The sequence below is a fragment of the Nilaparvata lugens genome, chromosome 3 (assembly GCF_014356525.2).
Source record: "Nilaparvata lugens isolate BPH chromosome 3, ASM1435652v1, whole genome shotgun sequence".
Lineage (NCBI taxonomy): Eukaryota > Metazoa > Arthropoda > Insecta > Hemiptera > Delphacidae > Nilaparvata > Nilaparvata lugens.
Genome location: NC_052506.1, coordinates 68700479 through 68723179, shown reverse-complemented (window position 1 = coordinate 68723179; position 22701 = coordinate 68700479). Strand labels below are relative to the sequence as shown.

At 32.5% G+C, this 22701-nt stretch overlaps 1 protein-coding gene across 4 annotated transcripts in view; it reads right to left on the bottom strand.

The window, feature by feature from the left end:
* The window catches only part of LOC111052082 (growth factor receptor-bound protein 10), a 37224-nt gene extending 17044 nt beyond the window's left edge, over positions 1–20180 (bottom strand). The window contains exon 1 of one of the 4 annotated variants that reach the window (XM_039424403.1): positions 20150–20180. In XM_039424403.1, coding sequence (XP_039280337.1) covers positions 20150–20165 — 16 coding nt within the window. In that variant the 5' untranslated portion in view covers positions 20166–20180. Of the gene's footprint in view, positions 1–11839; positions 12024–15885; positions 16092–19944; positions 19975–20149 lie in introns of those variants that run through there. The other 3 variants (XM_039424404.1, XM_039424405.1, XM_039424401.1) reach the window with 3 other exon arrangements.
* Positions 20181–22701: the final 2521 nt, after the last annotated feature.

Here is a 22701-nt window from a genome sequence, read left to right as displayed (position 1 = left end):
GAATTCAAAGAAACTAATGTAAACGCCACTTTACTTACCATTTGACACATGTGAAAATTTAGATTGAAAATCTTTTTATCACTATAAGCACTAGATACATTTTCCAAATGTCATAGAGACGTATTAAGCCAACTTGCATTCTGAACGTAGGTTACTTGATATTAATTTAACGTAAATTTTGCAAAATTACTCATAAATTCCCAATTTATAGAGATTTGAGTGAAATATTTTTGTTTTTAATCAGTTTTCAAATATCAAAATTCAAAATTTTTAGTTTAGTCATTAGTTTTGAAGTGGAAATTGGACTTTTTGAAGTGAAAGTGAAATCTTAACCTTACCTTCTTTTTGAAACTTTTATTTGTAAAAATTTGGAAGAAGACAGTTTTGGGCTATGCCTGTTGTCTTCTCCCAATCATATTATAATTATGATCTGTAATTGCCAATGAAATAAATATATAAATAAATGATAGAAGAGAAATAAATTTGAGGGCTCCACTTCAGCTTCTAATTATTAATTTCTTTGGTTATTTTATTTATTTATTCAGTAATGTACAATTATTACACTTATGGGAGAAGGCACAACAGGCTTATGCCCAAAACTGTCCCTTCTCAAATTTTTACTACAGTCCAAATTAAATTTAAATTATTGATAATTCAATATTACTGTACTGCAGTTACACTATTGAGTTGTTTACTTCAGAACAGTACGATAAACACATTTGTACAGGAAAACTATTAAGTACCATAATTGAACAACCAGCACGAACAATCGATTTTTATCTAATAACTAGCTGGCCCGGCGAACTTCGTATGCCAAATAGTTTAATGCATTTCATGACAAACTTTAGCTGGATGCACAACTGAGAAGGCGCGATGCGGCATTTTATTTATATAGATAATTTTCAACTTCAAAATAAATAATTTACTAAAGATCAATCAATATTGAACACCGAAGACACCATAATTATTCGAAACAAAGCAATTTTTTGTTATGCAAATGAGAATAAATTTCATTTTCATTTTCAATGTCTTTAGAGCATGTAAGTCTTTAAACTGAGGCCGCACTGCTGGATGGTTACACACAGAACAGTCATTTTGTTTTCAGGCGGGGCGTTTAGAATAAAATACATGGGCGGTTATGGAGCAGCACACACTCTTGTCTACTATCTACCGACGGCTGTTGTATGACGCAATGATTAAAACAGCTGATTTTTATTTCTGTGTGTGGCCAGCTCACAAATCTTCTCCCAAAAGGATTACATGTAAACTTTGAAGGACTGTAGGAAAGAGTCCTGAAGTCTGATTATAAACTTGATAGGACATAAGCCTGGTCCTGAACATAAGGAACACAACTAAAAAATCATCAAATTCGGTGCACACTTAAAAAAGTTATTGAATGTCAAAATTTGAGTCTCAATTTTTATTTATATAGTCTAGATTTATCCAAGTTCAGGATATTACAACTGATTAGATCAAATGGGGATTTATTGCATATGCTATCACTAGCCAGCCTACTTTCATGTTTTATCCATATCAAAAAGTTGATTTGCACAATAATAGCTATAAAATAAGAAACATCGGGTTACGTGACAACAACATATTTTTTGTACATATTGTAGATTCAAATTCAAATTAGAACCCTGGATAATAGGCTATTTGTTAACTAAAAATGAATATGACTACCAGATGCCAGTTCCATAGATTTACAAGTATTATCATACAGAATGAAGTTGCCCACGCATTAGTTATATCTGTGAACAAGTAGGCCTCAATAATTGACCATTTTAACAATGAGGTAGTTATCGATAGTTGAGATCAACACAGTATGCGCTTTATATTCAGTATTCATGCCTACTGTGTAGGCACTAGACAGGTTATTTCAATATTACAGGACTTAAGTAGGTCTTGAAAATGCTTCAAATGAATCACTAATCTTGAATACAAATTTTCAAGCAATAATGAGTCCCAGAATTCATAGAGTATCTGAACATAAATGACCGACAGATTTCTTCTCTTTGGGAGTGAACGAAATAATTTATATTCTTCTAACAAATAATTTATTTTGTTCAATGTGCAGTTAGTTATAGTCCAGTCAAATGGTCGTTTTTCAGGAAACAGCCCCGAAACAATTTTTCTCGACGGTTCTATATGTATTTTGGGGCGCTGAATTCAAATCTGAAATTTGCTGACACGCCAGAGGGAGGCTTCACACCCAAAACCCCCAAAATTTCAGACTTTTTTTCAATTTTCCCATTTTATCTCGTGAACCTTGAGTTTCTCAAGAAGAATCATTCTCGAAAAAATTAAAGGAAATGAAATTTCCAATAAATTGAGTGGTCGCGCAGGATTCTACCATTTTTGGTTTAGGAGCTACGAATTTTCAAAAAAGGGGTATTTTTTAAGGGGTTTTCAAAATTATGCAAACTTACCACTTCTACCCTATACAACATGGATATTTTTCTAGTATATATAAAAAACCACACATCACGTGAAAGAACAATTCATTATGAACAGGATTTCTTAGGGATTTTTGAATTCAGTGGGGGGGGGGGATGGGGGGATACCCAAAAATAGAAAATCATGTCCTACAGCCAAAATACAAATTTTTCATTATAGTACCTTATCAAGGCCTTCCTAACAAAAAAATACATATTTCGGCTGAAATCATCTCACGCGGGTTATTTTCTATGAGAATCACCCGTTAGAAACATTTAATTTCAGTATTTCCTAGTGGGGGATACGTGATAAGAATACGTCAAGGATCAAAACTTTGAACAATTATAACTTTTGACAGAATGATCTGATCTCCTCGTACTACAGCTCATTCTTCTCAGCTCGTCAAGGCAGTTCAAAATCATGTATCATATTAATTAAAATTTGATGAAAAAATAAAAAAATAGTGTATTTTAGCTCCTATTTAAATACACAGAAAAATGGTCAATTTCTATATTCAAAACTGTGTATCTCGGTAACCCAAAATGATAAAAAATGGTACTTGGTCTTGATTTAAAGAACAGAATCTCCTCTTTCATGTGAGGTGAATGAATTTTGTAAATATATAATCGTGAGATAAGATACGTTTGATTCAAAAAATCAATAAATTTGCGATATCTTCCTCATTTTCACAGTCTCGACAGTTTTTCGATAAAAGACAGTCATGCAAGATGGGTTTGAGGCAACGTAGCTTATAGAGCATGTAATTCTCTTTCATTTGAGAGCATCGTAAGTTTCTATCATGTATCTTACTCGTTTTAGAGACTCTTGAATAACAGTAAAATCGCAGAAAAAATTAGAAAATGAAAATCACAATTTTTTCAATTAGCTGTCACTTTTGAACGGTACTGAAATCAGGAAAACGATTTATGGGAGCTGAAAGAGGAGAAAATTCTCTACAACCTTGACTACTTTTTCGATTTTTTATCCAATGTGTTCCACAAGATACGCAACTTTGAATATACGAGACTGTGGAAATGATTAACGTAACAAAATTTTTTCGCATATATTCAAAGTTGCGTATCTTGTGGATCACATTGGATAAAAAATCGAAAAAGTAGTCAAGGTTGTAGAGAATTTTCTCCTCTTTCAGCTCGTTTTTCTGATTTTAGTACCGTTCAAAAGTTACAGCTAATAGAAAAAATGATGATTTTCATTTTCTCATTTTCATTTTCTCATTCTCAGTTGAGTAGTTCAATCACTTCCATTATGGACACTGAATACATTATGGACAATCAATACGTATGAAATGCATTAGCTACAAAATAAAAAACTTTGATTGAAGTGACCCCGACTACTACAATATGAATAACCATTTAGATCAAATATAAGAAATTACTCACATCTCTCATCAACTCGTACTTTTTGTTCACAAAATATTAATACAAAAATATAAGTTATATTGAATGAACTCACGGCTAGTACTCAAGTTTGTCTTTTTCTGGCCGTGCTACAAATAAATGTAGGTTTATGTTTGACATCTTGTTTTTGTAATCTTGTTGTCTATTAAGAAATTTTTCAATGTGATTTTTGTTTGCAATAAAATTTTAATTTGGAAAAAGAATTATCAAAAATATGGTGTGGCGCACTCACACAACTTTCCTTGCCGTTATTAAAATTGATCACCTGACGCTAGTGTTCACGCGCATCTCAAGTCTACTATTCAAAGATTTGAGCCAGCTGGTGACAGGACAATAACGCTGGAGGCACACTAGGTTGCACTAAATGGTTGCATACACTGGTCTGCTATCTCTCTATAGTGAATGATTTAATAGAATGAACAGTTGCCAACAGTTTGCAATTGAATAATCACATTTTCTCGAATTTAGAGCTCATTTTCAAATTTAGATGGAAATGTTACTGAACATTACTTGTAGAGATTTTTATGCTGAAAATCAAAATTTTCTGTTCAAATTGTATCTGAAGCCTGATAATTGGGAACCTAAAATCAAACTTTGCATAGATGAGGTGGAGCTACTGAAACTTTACAGATATGGGACTTGTGGCAGTTGATAGAGCTCATGAATGACTATTTTAGTTATAAGTTTGATCAAAATCGTTGGAGCTGTTTTCGAAAAAATCAGTCTGTAGGCCAATTAGTTTAAGCTGTAGTGTGATTTTAGTTGAAAATTTTCAAAAAATGCCCTCTCCTGGACCCCTCTCTGCTCCTGATCGGAATTTTTCTGCATAGATCTAATTTTTTTCTTAGCTGAACAAAAAAGTTCCTCATGACTTTGCTGTGCAATGAGCGGTCAAGAAGTACAAAATTTTTGGGGGGCCCCAGCTCCCTCAGGGGGGCAAATTTCTGAAAATCCTTTCTTAGTGGATGTTTTGAGGCTATCATAAACAATTGTGCAAAATTTCAAGTTTGTAGGCTCAGTAGTTTGGGCTGTGGTGTGATTTCAGTCTGTCGGGTCTTAGCCTTTTATAGATATAAGAGAAGAGAAGAGAAGAGAAGAGATTGAATATCAACAACTACATACTTTCTGAGTAGACGTAAAAGTAATATTGTGATTAATTGTCCATAGATCTAAATTGAATAAAAAGACTAAAGAATTTATCAATCTATGGTAAACAGTTTAATAATGGTGTAAAAACAGAATCCAGTGGCTTGATATTTGAATGAATTTATTGTGTTTGTGACAAAGTCGAGTCTTTAATACTTGTCCAAAAATAGCAAGCAGCCCTCTATGATCTAAAGTGAATAAAATGAGAGGCCTACGTGCTGAAAGCACAGAAACCGTCACCAACACCTCAACTGTCGCGTTTATAACAATCCACGTGCCCTTTCAATAAACAACCAATCGACCGCACTATAGAAAGAACTTAGAACAGCACAGCTGGATCATTAATATTGTCGACCGCGACTCGAAAATAAAACTCCGACCACCAGCCAAATTATTCGTCATACAAAAATGACAAACAATATTGTTTAAATTGTTTGCATGGCACTGACACGCTCAAAACTATGTTAACCTCCATCAATATCGCATGACCTTCGTTACGGTAGCACATTTCAAGAACTTGAGAATCGCTTAGTATTGTATGAAAATAGAACAAGGCGAGCGAAAAATGAGAGGAAAATCTTTGAGGAAAGGTGCTTTCCTTGAAGACCTGAAGTACATCAAAGAACTGATTACAGTAGTCTCAATTATCAGGACACCCGACTTTCCAATGTGCTAAACCAGTACAATTTCCATGTTAACCATTACACAGTGATATGGAATATATTTGTTCTGCCTGATATTATCATATAATATAATATAATCAAGAGATTAGGAGAGTAAAAACAAGAAATAACATAAAACAGTCTGAATTGATGTTAGATTCACTTTTCATATTTGAAGAAATTTTTATTAATTCATACTAGTAGGCTAGTCATCATTGAAATAATTGGGGAAAACTAGGAAAATCTTAAAATTTTCTGCAAAAACTTGCTATTTACATCCAGTAAAATCCTTTATACTAGTGGAGATTAGATTATATAATTTGAGGGATATAAAAAATCAGAATTTTAATTTTCAACTCTTCAATCTAAAACCTGTTTATAATACGACGTGAACATGAGCAAGTTCTCTAATAACGTATTATTACTAAATTCAGGTTTGTGGGAATTTTTCTCTCAGGGAACTTTTGGAAGGCTCAAGTAAATACGTAATAATTTGAGTTGAGACAAACACAGTAGAGCTAACAAACAAGGGAAATAATACTGAGAATTAAGAATATAGTGCCTACAGAGATATTCGAAGAGTATTCACAATAAAATACAGAATCAATGGAAAAATGTGACTCAACCAGAGTAAAGAATGTGTTTATTATGTATACATATCTCAACTCCAGATTATATTATTATTATTATACTAGCTGGAAAACCATGCTCCGCAAAGGTCCATTTTAAAATTTGACAAACTGAAAACTTGACGTAATGAAATCTTGAAGAATTTAAAACAGGCATATATATACCCATCCTCGGTTAATTAAGAATCTATATGCAAAATTTATAAGTCAATCAGTCCAGTAGTTCAGACGTGATGATGCGTCAAACATGATTTTCCTATCCCGTACGTGTATAAGCCAGTTCTTTCCTTTATTATACTATAGAAGTATAGATTACTCAACACCTGATTTTGTACATTACAAGAATTTTTGACACCTGTAATGTACAAAAAATACAGGTAGGATAAGGTGTATGGAAGCACGTGACGAAGTTACTCAGTACAAGCTACAAGAAGTATGTCAAAAATGTCACCATGTAATTGACTTTTTGGCCCTGTGTAGAGGCTATTTTTATTTTGCTCGTGTGAACGAAACTGCATGATCAGCTTCATTTCTGAAAAGTTTCTATTTAAAGCAGCCAATTATGGAGTCATAGCGTATCATTGAGTCAAAGGCAGCATGTTTTACAAATTATCACGGGTTTCGCAAAGTAAAGAGAAACATGAAATTTACAACTACGACCAAAACATCAAATTGTTATATTAGTATGTGCTCAACTTTGCAAACTTTGTCATTGTGACATTTTTCAAATGATTGAATTGAACGAGTAAATGTGACAAACACACGATTCAGAATATAGTTATTTTTTTGTATTTGGGAGTTATTCAACTATAGCCTACCTGTCATTAGAAGAATTTAGGCTGGATTAAAATAGTTTGACTTGTCAAAAGTTCTGACGGATACAGTAAGCCACTTTTAATAGGCATAAAATGAATAGGCAATAGATACATTGGACATACATTATTTCAGACACTAATTAGTATTACACAGTCGTTTTATTAAATTTCTGAGTCGAATATGACAAAAGTCGAAATTATTGTTGTTTCATGTTTCATCAGTAAATTGACGTGCTGATCTGCTCAAAAACAAATGTATAGTAGATAGGTCCACCTTCATATAGTATTATTCTTTTCTAGCTCTGCAACGTTGTCAGAACGCTTTTAGTTGAAATAAAAGTGTTAAAATTAATTTTTAATTTTACAGATGGAATTAAATAGAGAATGCATTTATTCAAATGCTAATTAATATATAATTATTACTCATATATAATTATAATTTCCATCTAGCTGTTAGCCCTGTTGTCAATGTCTGCAGTAGCAGAGGACTTCGGGGTGATTTGCAGCATTTATATAGGATTTTCGTTCAATAATAATTATTTTTAATTTTGTTGAGATATTTTGTTATATTTCAACAATGTAGAAATATAATTTACTAAATATTCAATATAAATTATAATAAATCATTAAAAATTATTTTTCTGGACGAACAAAATATAATTGATTATTTTAAACACAAATGAACAGTTAATAATCGGATGTAGGCTACCTGTGTCAGCTATCTTCTATAGATAAAAGGCAGTGACAAGGTAGAGAATCGGAAACGGTTTTGTCTCACCTTTTTCACTGACATTATAAAGTGAACCTCACTATAGATAGAAAATTGTTAATATCAAAAGCTTATTAAAACTACTGTTTACCACATAAATGTTTTTGTCTAGATGAAATTCGAACAATTTCATTGAAACACTTGAATTTATTTTCATCTAATAACCGAGTAGGAAATAGAACAGAATAACAAAAACTAGGTCAATCTCAAGTCGGTGATGAGAAAAGTTTCCTCAAGCTGATTCAATCTAGGAAAGTCTGGAACTTTATAAGAATTCTTACTGTGAATTATTTTCAATTATTTCATTTCTTTTTTGATAAAATATGAAGTTCAGGAAGGTTTTTTTTCATCTCAACGACAATATACAACAATACCAAATGAAATACAACTCTGGATTAAGAGGAATAAAATAAATACATTATAAGCAAGGATTTATAACCTCTGTAGGATCGATTTGAAATCAGAGAGAATTTATTTGAAAGATAATTTTGAATTATTGTAACAAATCAACATAATATTGTGATATGTTTTTGACATACAACTTTTGAGTTTGAAAAACAAGAGACGGTCTTCAAAAATCAACAGAAATATCGATTCTGCAAAATTTTAATGACGAATGTCATATAACAAGAACAATAAAGAACTTTATTGTGAGAAATTTATCATTCCAGTACGAATAATAATTTTTTTAAACCGAAACCTCATATCCATTTCTTACAATGACGCAGAAGCATGCACTGAATTGAGAAAATAAAAAGAATCAAACTGAGTCAATACGAATACATTGACATTATTGTCTTGACAATAACAATATGTTCGGTATTCAGTTCAATAGGATGTGTACCGCTTGTGTTATATAAGAGCGCAAAACATAATGCACATTTTGTACCGGTAATTCTCAACAAGAGTCAATAAGTTGTCAATTTTAGAGAATGAGAAAATAATATAAGACATTACGCATATAACACTACAGAAAAGGCAGAATATCATTAATAACAATATTAATATTATTATTGTTATGTTTATCAAATAAACATTCCAATATTATTTGTCGTCTAAGATATGCATTAATTTTAGAAGCACAATTACTCACAGAGATTGAGGTATTTTTAATCTCGATTACCAATAAACGATTTGATAGTATAGGCACTTCTTAACATCAACCTCACAATCAGTCTACAGATGAGAAAGTATTAAAAGTAAGAAAGTAGGCTAAGCTCACACGCAAGTTTTATTCAATTTTTTTCTACTATCGATTTTTTGTGAAAATGCTTTCAAGTACCGGTTTAACTGATAAGTTTAAAACATCAACACACTATAGCCTTTATAATAAACTTTTTTCAGGAAATACAAAATGCTATTTCATAACATTAGAAGTAGAATAAATCATCAGAATAACAATAATAATTTACTATAAATAGTTATTTTTAAAGTTTTAAAATACCATAAAAACAAAAACAAAACTTCATGAATCAAGAAACTTGAAAACTTCACGGTACTCTAATTTTTAAGAAAGCACAAATATAACATGGTAAAGAGGTGGGCTCTCTAGACCATCACCGTTAGATAAAACTATTGAAGAAAACTCATTCTAATCCGAGTTGTTTAGTTTCACATAGTTCAAGAATAATCTAATAGTTTTCATTTTAGAAGTAATACAAAAAAAACGTTGAGTGACTTTAAAGTAGTTATAGAGTATGCCTACACGCTTGAAGCACAGTTCACCTCTCACAAATGAATATTGACAGTATCAACTGAATGTAAAAGGCCATCTTTCCATTACTACAATAATAATAATAATAATAATAATAATAATATAATAATAATAATATTCATTGACAGATAACGTTGAGTTTGTTCAACTACGAACTACAGTACCATATGGCTTTTTGATACGACCAATGTTGAACAATACTCTCTCATTAAGCTCAGCTTCCATTCTACATTATTGGACCAATCAGCTGCAATTGAAAATGCACTTACAGTTATTTTTTTATAATGCAACTGATCAAATTGCTACGGATATGCAGTAATAGAGAGTTTAAAAATAGAGGACGCACGGTATGAAGAACAAATAGTCAATTAATCATCATTGCATAACCTCAATTGAGTACAGTGATGGTGTCAATAAGATTATTAATTATTTGATAGTCTTATATTCTGAAAACAGTTTTCTTCGAAAAAATTTAAATTAAATTCTTTGGCAATCTTAAATTGAATTTATTAACCTGTTCCAATTTATTTCTGGGAATGATGCCCTAACAAGTACTAATCTTATGTTTGGATAGTGTCAGGGATGGTAATGATGATGATGATGATGATGATGATGATGATAAGAGAAGAATTAGCCTATATAATTACTATAGCAAAGGGGGTTCCGAACAATCATGAACTGATCTCAAAGAGTTCTTCGACAGGGATTCTACCTATTGACATCGTATCATTTAAAGATTTCAAAATATTTTGATGGAGGAAGCAAACATGATCTCACAAAACAGAAAACTTTCAAGTAGCTTAAATTTATGAGATGCGGTGACTACTGCTCCACATTTTATAATTAGGAGACACTATCAATAGGAAAGCAGCTTCCATTATTGTTTTTGGCTGGAGTTCAAATGGAACCAATGGTTACTTACCAGCCACTTGCCCACAACAAACATCGCTGTTAAGCTGTGATTTCATTCAAATAATGACATTTTATGAGGTTTTCGCTTTTATTCAATGGGGTTGTAACAGTTCAAAACATTGAAAACCCCCCAAAAAATTATAGAACTCTGCTTTAAAATTTGAAATGTTTATGAGAAAAAAGAGAGGAGGGTCAGTGATGATGCATTGTATAATCATTTGAATAATATCGGATATAGGCTGTGTTCAAAAGTATCAGGTGATTTTATTTATAAATATATTTAAAATTATTAGAATCAATATTTTAGAAAACAAATAAATCAACTGCATTAGAACGACTAATATATAATATCTGAAATATAACATAAATGTTCAGTGTTTACTAAAGTATATTGGGTAAAATAGTTACTTTAGTGTTTACAACAAACCAAGTTCAAGGATTTAAAAACAACTGGAATTAACTGCATTCTATATTATTCATAAAGTTTCGTTTGAAACACAGTGAAGAGTAAAGTATATTGCATTAGCTCATATTAAATGTAGCATACTATTATTTATATCGGATCACTGATAGATCACTCTACTTTCTAGGGTGAACTCCGAGGGAAACCCAGTTCAGAATCAAATTATAAAAAATTGACTACAAGCTAAAATGTAAAGTTCAAATTCTATCCCTATTTGAGGAACATTTCAGATAGGATAAGCTATAGAAGTTATCATATCTTGCAAAAAATCTATCATCAATTCATTTTCAACAATACCAAATAACCTCTTATCATTTACAAGGAAATTCGTTTAGCCTAATACTTTTTAAAACTTTCATTAATGGAAATTGGTTTATGGATAATTTTGATGCAATGAAAAAATCGAGTATAATTTCTAAATTTTGCAGTTTTTCAGAACAGTAATTAGGCTAATTTTTGCCAAAGAATTAATTATTTCAACTGCAGTAAGTAAATGCTAAGGAAAATATAAAAAAAAACATTTCTGACGTCTCTAATTCATATTATTTTTCAACGCTATACTACTATAATTCGAGATAATAATTTTAATCATGAGTGATAATCAAATTGTGAGTTATAGCAATAAAATTACTTTCAAAATTGACAACAAAATTGAAAAAGAGTAAACATAAATATTTTCAAGTGATTCATGAATTGCTTGGATTAACATTCGAATCCTTCTAAAGGCTATAACCTTCAACAAAAAAGTCTAAGACTCTAGATAAAAAACTTCTGAGTAGTTGGTTGAAAAAAATTGAAATAGATTTAAAAAATATAAGTTATCATCAATTTTCCAGAACATAGAACAAAAATCAAATCAAATCCTATTTTCTCACCCTCTTTTGCGCCTCTCAACTTTTCAAACCTGGCAAGAGCCCGCTTGGTCCATTTATAAAACTGGCAATATCCAATCCATAAGAAATCCTTAACTCCTCTCACCATAACTGAACATACATTCTACTCACACCAGAGTATAGAATAGAAACTAATTTTTCAATTGGAATCAATAGAATTGAACAAGAAACTTGAACCGGGATGAGTGCGGATCGGGAACGGACTTGGCACAATGTAGAGTGCAATTGCAATGAATGATGCTATTCGACCAGAGAGAAGCATGGGGCTGAGAAGGCAAGTGGCAACCGGTTCACTGTGTAGAGGCCCACAGTTGCAAACAACCAAAGAAGTTACATTATTTTGCCGGGAAAACAGACTCCGGAGGAAGAAACGTGGAAAAAAGCAGCCAAGACCTTGAGCAGGTCGGCTACCCAGCCACTGACACTACACACAGATTCAAATTCAAGTGACACCATTGTTTGAATGGGAAGCAGTGACAATTTTTGCAACGAATGCTGAACGTTCATCACAGAACACTACAGAGAGATTCACTTTCGACTGTCAGCATTCGTTGGATAGGAAGCATTGATGTTACTTACAAGGAATGATGACAGTTCAAAGTGAATCACACTATAGCTCTGTTCTTTGTTCATGAGGTTTGCCTTCTCTTTTCAACTGGAAGAGCGTCATTGCACTTCCAAGTAAGCCGTGGGCCGAGACATTCCAGGAAAGAGACACGGACCAGTTATAAGGATAATGAATTTTAATCCTTGCATACAGATCGATGGTAGGTGGAGTGGAGGAGCTCTATGGTGCAAGTTCAAGGAACCTTGACCAGTCTGGTGTTACAGACAGGGCAGAGGAATATGTAAAGCAGTACTGCTTGTAAGACCGGGTGTAATGGACAGGTTCGATGTAATAGATTACAAGTTGAAATATACACATGAAGCTTCATTTATCTACATCTAAAGTTTCTCGTTTTTCAAAAAGGCTCAGGCATCAGTTGCATGAATAATATAATATTGTGTCAGGGTGTCTTCAACTTTAAAGGTCATACGAGATAACATGGACACTCGTTATGATCACGAATAAAATTCCTAACAGAGCACTTTTAGTAGTGTTATAAATCTTAACATGGAACTAGTTACAGATAATCTTCAACACTTATTCAGAGAAGTAACTATTTCAATTATGTAAAACATTGGGCTTTTTAGAAAACTTATCTCAATTCTGACTTTCCAAAACATGGTCGACACTTAATGAACAAATTAGAATTGAAAATAATGCTTCAAAACAACAGTACACTTTTCAGTTCTCATACAAATCTAGTCAGTAATGAACAGTGATTTTTGAGTACACTGTGATTTAAAAACATAATATTTATAATCAAGTAAACCAAAACAAAATGGATGATTTCCTTACTCAACTGTACGGGATTGTGAACGACAATACAATAACATTTTTTTAAAAGCATGATTTATTACATTTTAAAAGAACACACTTTTTGGTTTAAAAAACCAAAATATCAAGATAATAAAATATCAAGACAAATTATGTTCTCTCTGATAGCAAATTCACGTTTTACCAGAGACAAAAAAACTCAAGATGAATATTATAGAGACACAAGTCACAAATTATTCGAAGTCTAAGTCTTATCAGTGATTTTATCTTAGAATTTACCAACTCGATCATTAGAGGAGGCATATGATGAGGAGAAGTAAGCAGTAGCACCTATATGTCAGCGAATTCAATTCTCCTTGAGACAATAAAGGAATTGCATGAAAAACTGTCATGGTCAACATCCACTCACTGGGCCCAGGCATACCGGTACACTGCAATGAGATTTTATTTTCTATTCCATGTTCAATACCCACTCAATTTCATAGATCTTCTATATGTATTAGCGTTGTTGAGTAAACAGTTATTAACAAATAACTAGATGCAGCTTCCACAATATGTTTGACAACCACATTATTATTTGATGAACAATCAGCCTGGAAAAGTTCACAGTATTAGCTAATGCTCAGGGCGACGCACATAGCTGATAATTTTAATTTTATATTTCGGTTGATAAAAATAGAATAATGAAGCAGCACAAGCTTGCCACGGGTTCAAAGCATGATTGAATATAAATCGGTGACATCGGAACGAAGTGCCTAAAGATTTTCAGTTTCATTTACTCTTGTCTTGCTATTCTCCACTTTAATTGGAATACATAGATATCGTAGGCTATGGGATGAGTTTATGGTATGGAGACATAATGCTCCATCTTTTTTATTTTCCCCCTCAAGTAATAATTCCTCCCTTTCATATCAATAATTTTCTAATTACCATATATTGAAGGCCTATATAATTATAATTTGTATAGTATTTTTATATTATATTTTTTGCTTGTATTTTCAAGTTTGTATCCTGTATCCTATATCAATGAATCAATTCTTTGTTTAGTAGACAATACTTAGGTTTTTATATGTTTACTTCTACATATTTTATCTGAATAAGAAAAAGGATTTCTGAGTAATACCAGAGAGTTGGCCTATGTTAAATTTTTTACAAGTGGAAATTAGTAGCTCTCACCAAATTTCCTTCCAACTATTCACTCTATAGACAATATTATTTGCAGTCGCAGAAGTCTTTTAAATGGTTTACAGCATTAATGGGATTATAGTTGGATAATGATTATAATCTTTTTCATATGTTAACTTACATTTTCTACTACGCAGGAAAAGGTTTGACAATAATTTTGTCAAACTTGCCCCATTGGATGCTTGATGTCTGTTCCATGGTAAATTTTTTAATTCATAAAATGTTTATACTTAGGGCGTAATATTATGTAAAATACTCAAGTTGAAATATAATGAGCTTGATTAGATCTTTTTTTATAAAATTTTAGGATTCAATCTTCAGTTGAATGAAGAAGAATGCTTTTCCTATACTAACCATCAGGCTAAATTTGCGTGCTCAACTAACTTAGGTACTAAAAGCCAACACTATAGACATAAAGCACAACATACATAATTTCTTCTAAGATTATTTTATAAAAATAAAAATAGTTCCAACATGAAGTAAGATAAAGCCTATTTGAAAATATATTTTATTATAGTTTCTTCAGTTATTACCAACATGGAAAATTGTGAGCAATTTGTGAGTCATGCACACTGGAAAAATTGTGAGCAATTGTGAGTCATGCACACCTTTACGCTTTTCAACAGAATTTGATTTCCCGAACAGGATGGTGATAGATAGAGAGTAACGGTTTTATAGTGAACAGTCTAGATTAAAAAATATTTTATAATAAGTCAACGATTCAAGTTTAAAATTTAAACGCTTTTCAAGTTGGAACGCTAAAAGAAGAATATTGATTGACATGTCAACAGTACCGTAATAGATTAAAATTTTCATAGAAGATGCATTTTTATAACATAAAATTAGGTACATTGTAAACATTGACAAATGAAACACAAGTCTATTGCCAGTGAGTTTTCTATTAGCTATACAAATGACGCAATATTGTATCATACCATAACGGATGCGCGCATTCATGAATTTTTTAGATACTACCTTTTAAGCAGACCTACTTTGCGATAAATATTAATTTGTTCAATAATTTATTTTATTGATTTCAACTATAATTTGTCTACTACCAATGTAGCCTACCTACGATATTAAGTTACACTTTGCAATATTGTTTCTTTGGCTTACTAGGCTTACAGCTCATTTTTAGTTATTACTAGCTTATGATTCTAATTCAATTGATTGAATTTGGTTGATAATTCAAAAAAACAATTAGCCTGGTCCGCTTGCAGACCGTTAGACGGAGGCATGACCATGGAATGCAGGATTGCGACACTACCCAATGTTTACATTACTACTAACCTACTATTATGGTGTGGTCTCACAGCATGACAGACAAAAATATAACTCAGATAATAAGGGCGGATCCCAGATTGGTGACTTGAACAAAAAGATATTCAATTTTATCAAATAAAAACAGTCGATGAATTTGAAAATAACTGTGCCTAAAACATCAAGATGTTGTGTAACTCACCAACTTTGCTCTCGAAAGAAATAAGAGATTGATGAATGCTCTCACTGATAGCGTTGAATTAAAAGCAACACTATTTTAGATTTCACAGAAATATTTTGTTTTGAATGTCACTTAACAAATAATCTAATAATTTACAACGAAGAGTCGCGTGTTTATAAGATTCATTGTAGTGGAATACGTACGAGTACGTCGAATGGTGAATAGAAACGGTGGTGGGGATTTGTTGTGTCATCTGACGTCACAGTTAATGGCGGCGCAGGGCTGCCAGGCGAAAATTCGTAGACAAAATTTCCCTTTAAGAGTTACACTTATGCGCTCTTTTTATCTTGCAAACCCCCAATAATTATTTATTTGCTTTGTATTTATTTATTTATTGATGTATGATGATTGTTCTTAGTTTCATAAATAACTAGTGTCCCCCTAGGGAGAGCTCGCTTAAAAACTGTTGTATTGTAATCTTTAAAACCAGCAACTTTTAATTACGGTATACAGAGTTGATGAAAATCATGAAAACAGCTAAATATCTCTCTTACACGAATAATTTGACAGTAGATTTCATTGGGGATCCTATTTGAGATGAAATTTATGAGATAGAATCATAGTACCCTTTGAAATTGAATAAAGAACACAAATCATAACTACTAGGTAGTTTCGGTGTTCACACCATCGTCAGCTTATAAAAAAATACTCATCACTTAGCCTATCATAATATGATAGTGTTTTGTGCTGGTGTTTTTAATTTTATTAGGATGTTGCCCAAATCCCATTTTGACTTGTGCGTGGGCAATAGAAAATAAATGATAAGTGATGAGTGAACCCACAGCATCAAGCATGGCCATCTTTAGTAATTTGGGGCGGTTGGTTGGTGTCACACTGCCCTGGTGTTGTGGAGTGACACCATTCCCACCGTCCCACCACCATTCCTGGTGTGCTAGTTCGTAATTTGGATACAAATTTTTGAAATGGAAATTGCCTAAAATCAAATTAAATATTTTTTAAAAATATTCGAGGGAAAACCTCTCAGAGCCCTCTTTTGGTGAGGGGTATTCCATACCCTCAACACCCCCCAGTGACCACATCAATAAACTTTAGGCGCTCTCTTCACCAATTCTATACCTCCTATTCTCCCAGGTGTCCACCCCCCCCCCCCCAAGGGTCAAGTGCTCTCTTCTCCAATGCGATATATCACACAAAAATGGATGATGATCTCTTATTCGTAAGAGAAAGAAATTGAAGTGATGCGCAATTTAATTCATAATGATCCGGAACTAAATGTCATAGTTTGCGCAATAGATTTCCAATGCGCGAAAGCATAATAGTTATCTAACCAGCCTTTTTGCACATACATATGATGATAAATATAAAATACATTCGATCTCCCATAATTTTTTCCCATTGTCAAAAAACTATCAAACAATTATTTTATTGAGAAAAATTGGCAGAGATTGAGGGGGCTTGACCTTCAAACTGTAATAAATCACGCGTCTACTACGATCCGGTTTATTGAAGATTCAATCTTGAATTAACTGGGCCATTCATTGATAATATCTTGAATAAAGGCCTCCGACTCACCAAGTGAGGTTAATCGATTGCATCAATCATATCCAGAATAGCAGTCAGATTCACTTATAACTGTCAGCTTTGGTTAAATAGGGAGCATTGATGCTATTTTTAAAAAGTTTCATCTTAAATTATTTATAGCCTACATTGAATTGATTTTTCTCAACAAGACTCAAAAGGAGCTTTTTTACTTCATTCAATATCACTGTACATTAGTCGAGATCGCCATAGGCAAAAACATTTGTAAATAACTCAAACACCAGCACACACATTCATTGTATATTTATTTTTGTGAATAGTGATCGCCTAATGACTGAGAACGCAATCTATTGGAATTATGATTGATCAACAATGAAAAAAAGCTTCTAATCACTATTCGCTTAGGCCTACTCTAATCAGTGGATAAAACATCTAGGAAGGATCTGAATATATAATATACAGATCTTAGAAAAGGCCTAATCAGGTACGTAGTCTTACATCAACAGTACGGGTACGCGCCACCTTAGACCTCCGACACACCCACAACTTGACAGGAGCCGCACAAGTTCATGACGTGATGAAAATGATGTAACCTACTAAATTCTTGTTTGTGCCATCACGTGACCACTTCTAGCTCTACTAACACAAAATAATCAAATGGATGTCATAAGTTTGTTCAGATTTCAATTGAATTTTGTGATCCAAGTACGGTATTTAATTATTGAATCTTTACCAGTTATTGTGTTACATTGAATGTTTATTTTCATCTAGAAAATGTTAATAACATTTTTTGTCAAGTTAGTGCCCTAGAATGCAACTTTACACTTACCAAAAGTGGTAACATAAGTGAAATAACATTTGTTACAATCGCAAAATTATATTTCTTATAAAACCCTATACTATTAAACGAGCAGCTTCTGTTTATATGTTTAAATGTTTAGTTGTTTAAATGTTTAGTTGTTTGTATGTTTAGATGTTTATTTATTTTTGTATTCACCGGATCTCTAAAACGGCTCTAACGATTCTCACTAAATTGAGAACATAGTAGGTTTATAATATAAAGATTCGATTGCACTAGGTCTCATCCCTGGGAAAACTCGCTGAAGGACATTAAAAGGATAATTATTATTCATCCTTTGAAAAACAGCTGATAATCATTATTTTGTCGTCTGTTGATGATGGAAGTGAGTGAGCGAGTTCATGTGTGTGGGACTGTGTCAAAATTATGACTCAGCTGTTGAACTTTAGTAATTATTCAATAAGGTACTTAGTGCCGGTTGCAAAAAAGCCGGGTTATTTTCAATCCTGATTAATTCCAGTAGATCCATCTGTTTGAAATGGTCTTCTCTGATTTGGTTCAGGTGAAGCTAATCAAGATTAAAATTTAATCGGCTTTTGTTCAACTGGGCCTTTGTGAGGGAAATTTTGCATTCCTTTGGGAATTAATCTCTATTCACTGTTATTAGAACATTTCTGTATGAATCTTATTATAATTTCTTCTTTCGTAATAAATTTGTTATGCTGTTATACTCCAGAGCGAAGCTAGGTCCCCGATATTATTATATTATTGCTATATTATTCCATACAATATGATTCTGAAAGTGAATGTTATATTATTTTTCTGCATATGATTCAATATAATCAAATATGGTGCTGACTGCCATACTAATCGTGAGAGAGTCTTAAATTTCTTTCTACCCAATCAAGTATTAATATTTTCTTATAGTGTTGGTGGAATATAGGTGAAAAAAATGTCATAGGAACTGACCCCGCTCTGTTTATAATACATTTTCAACATTTTTATCTGTATGAGTGTTGTAAGTTATAACTCACTCTCAAATTACATAGTGAATTGTAATTCACAATTAACCATTGTGAATTGGATTGAATTTAAATCTTGTTATATTCTTGTCTTAGATATTTTGTAATTGAGAGATTTGTAGGCATAAGCTGTTAAATCACCCTACTCAATTGAAGAGTTCCAAGAGTACAATCAATTGAATTCAATTACAGAAAGTATTCAGTTGATAATTTTAATGTATTTAAATTTGGATTTATAAGTACGGTACCATATTTTAAAACGATACACTTTCAATTTCTGTCTGTGAGATTGTTTTCCTTGTTTTATATTCATAGGAAGGAAGAATAAATTCTAGTTATTGCGCTACTCGAAAAAAGTTCAGCAATGAACAATCCAGTTCTCCCTTACAAATCAAATTTGTCCCCACATAATAAGGTGAACATTTTTTCCTAATTACTGATACTAATGAATATTCGAATCTCAGTATTAGTATATCATTATGTAGCAGATACTATATCCATGTTAAAGTTGAGTTGTCGGTCCCGACTGAAGTATGACAGTCGGGCTCATTGACGGCTTGAATTATAAATCCAGGCGAAATGGAACATCCCCTCAAGGGAGGCCCTATCAATAAAAACATATGAATTTACTTTTTTCCATAGACTATACTAATCTTCTTCAATTTTAAAAAGCTTTGATTAGTTCATAAAGTCATTCACCAAACCTTTTGTGCATAACTGCAATTGAACTGATGCACTAAGATTGACACTGGCTTGAATTATTATATTCAGGCGAGGTGGAGCCTTCCCTCAAAAGACTTCCAACCCACAGAAGCCATATAATTTTTTTCACCATAGACTATAACTTACTTATTGTTTTTGTAAATTTTGAAAGCGCTTTGATTAATTCATAAATATCACTCACCAAACCTTTTGTGCATAACTGCAATTGAACTGATGCACTCTGATTTGAACTGTTTCGAAGTTTATCAATAAAAATATTAAAGTTTATCACGTGAAATACTAACGATTGGCACTTGTAATATAGACGTTTTTCACTTTAAAATACTAAGATTGTCACATGAAATAGCACGTAGACGCACTAATTGCACAATATTCTAACAGCCGATACCGACCAGGCAGGACCTTTCAAATGATTAGATGCACTGCCCACTAACTCCCACCCTTCCCTTCTCACTGTTATAAGAGACGTGTGTTCTAATAGCATGTCAATCAGTCGAGCCTCGTCAATAGGCTCTGAACATTAACCTATCGCTCCACCGGCTGCGCGGCTGGCCATTATGCAGCAGTGCAGTGTATGAATTGATGTTCAGTCATAACTCCGCCTGGCCCACACTCAATTGTAGATTTCTCTGTGCACACTTTCAGACAAGAAAAAACGTTTGACTTCTAATATCAAACTAAAGATCATTCACTTCAAGAAAATCGTTCTTCCATCCACCATACAGTTTTTGAATTCTCATTCAAATATTCCACTTTGAATTTGAATAATAAGCTCAAAATCGATCTCTCTGACATGTCATACAGTTTTTGAATTTGATCGACCGCTTGTCATGTAATATTTTTATCAATATATTCTATTGAACTGCGTTGTTATAATCGAAACCATCCGATAACAAACATCCATTAAAGAGCGATATCAACGAGGAACAAACTCGTTTTCATAATCTGGCTAAGTTTATGGCCCAATTAAATTAGTGTTTATCAACAGATAATGCTGTTATCAACAACATAATAAAGCATAGCCTACATCATCACAAGAAGTGCTTTTTTGTTGATAGAGTGAAGCTAGCAATAAATTATTGCCAGATTGGGAAATTCCAGTTATGAAAATGGATGATTTCAGTTGATATAGCTACACACTAAAACCGGGTCCGAGAAAGACTCGATCAAAATTTTTTAAAATGAATTTATGAATTTTTTAATAAAACCAATTGAAGTAGAAAAATAATACTGATATTAGTAGGCTAGTTATCCAGACTCGAATTTGAAATTTGATCAAGTTTCTTCATCATAATATTAGTTGAAAATATAGAAAAATATATGAATGCACAAGTAATATTCTCTTCATCAAAGTTTAAATAGTTCTTGTTTTAAATTGGGTTGTACTCAAATAAAGCTGACTAAAAAGATATAATAATTCTTCAGGTACGGTAGTAGCTCCGTACCCATGTAAAAAGTTATGTTTATAACTTCATCTCTTTAATCTACTTTAATCTCTCGTCATATCTACAATCACGCACGCTCAAGCCCATGTAACATGTGAGCGTCATCCTTAGAAAAACAAGTAGGTAATGATGATGAAGTCACTAAATTAAATCAAAAGAAATATTAAAGCCACATATATATTTATTGAAATGATGTGTTGATAGTTTGCAATAGTAATATCCTAATTAAATTATCAATTAGCAATCTTTGTAAAGAATAGGCCTATTTGTTAATGTCAATAAATATTATGTTGATGAAATTTCATTTTCAAGTCAATCATGCACAAAATCCATTGTGAAGAAATATTTTCAGTGTTTTTCCACCTTGGCGGCTATAAAAGCGTTTCAGTGGAATTTTTGTGGCACCACTGACCTAATAATCCATCTTCGTAACCTAGAAACGGTTGGGGTGAATCAACTGCGCTGCATTTCCCATTTTCAGGTTGAATGTGTAGTTTGTGAGGGGGGGTATCTCGTAGTAGCCTATAGTAAAATGGGCGTGACGTCACTGTCTGGATCGATTCATGCTGCTCCCGCCGACCCAGGCTGTTGGCAAAATCCTGGGAAAGACTGGCTTGCTCAAATTTCCCTGCAAGTCACGCGTGTTTCCAGCACCCAGAGTTGGAAATCTTTTGACTTCCAAGATTTCACCACTCTTGAAAATACTTCCTAATAATAGGTACTACAAAAGTGATAAATAGATTATTCCAAAAATGTAAATGAACCGAATACGATATTAATTTCACCCTCCAAAACTTAAAATGTTAGAACATTTTTGAACTCATTGCACTCCCTCTGACTTTGCTACTAATTTATGCATACGGTACATTATTTCCTTCTCATTATTAAGTTATTATTGCTTTTTCCATAGGCTAATGTCTTGGAAATCTTATCTCTTATCGAGATGCTCAATAATGATATCATAATGTAATTAATCGGATGTATTGAAAAATCGATTTTCTTTTTCAACACATTCACTAATCAGTGATGTTTGTTATTATTAGATACACTTTTGAATAATATTTCAAGGTTGGATTTCCTCCTAGAACCTCTAGAGCCGCCTTTTCTTGTAAATTGTAAATGGAAGTGAAGTTTATATTATGATGTTCTAGAATATTAATGCTTGTTTAAAACCTTTAAAGTGGAATCAATGTGGACGAGAGCTAATATTCCATACAATCGAAGATTGTATCTTCAACTGCTTTCATTGTGCTTGACTTCGATTTTAATGTGTTTTATTAAAACTTTT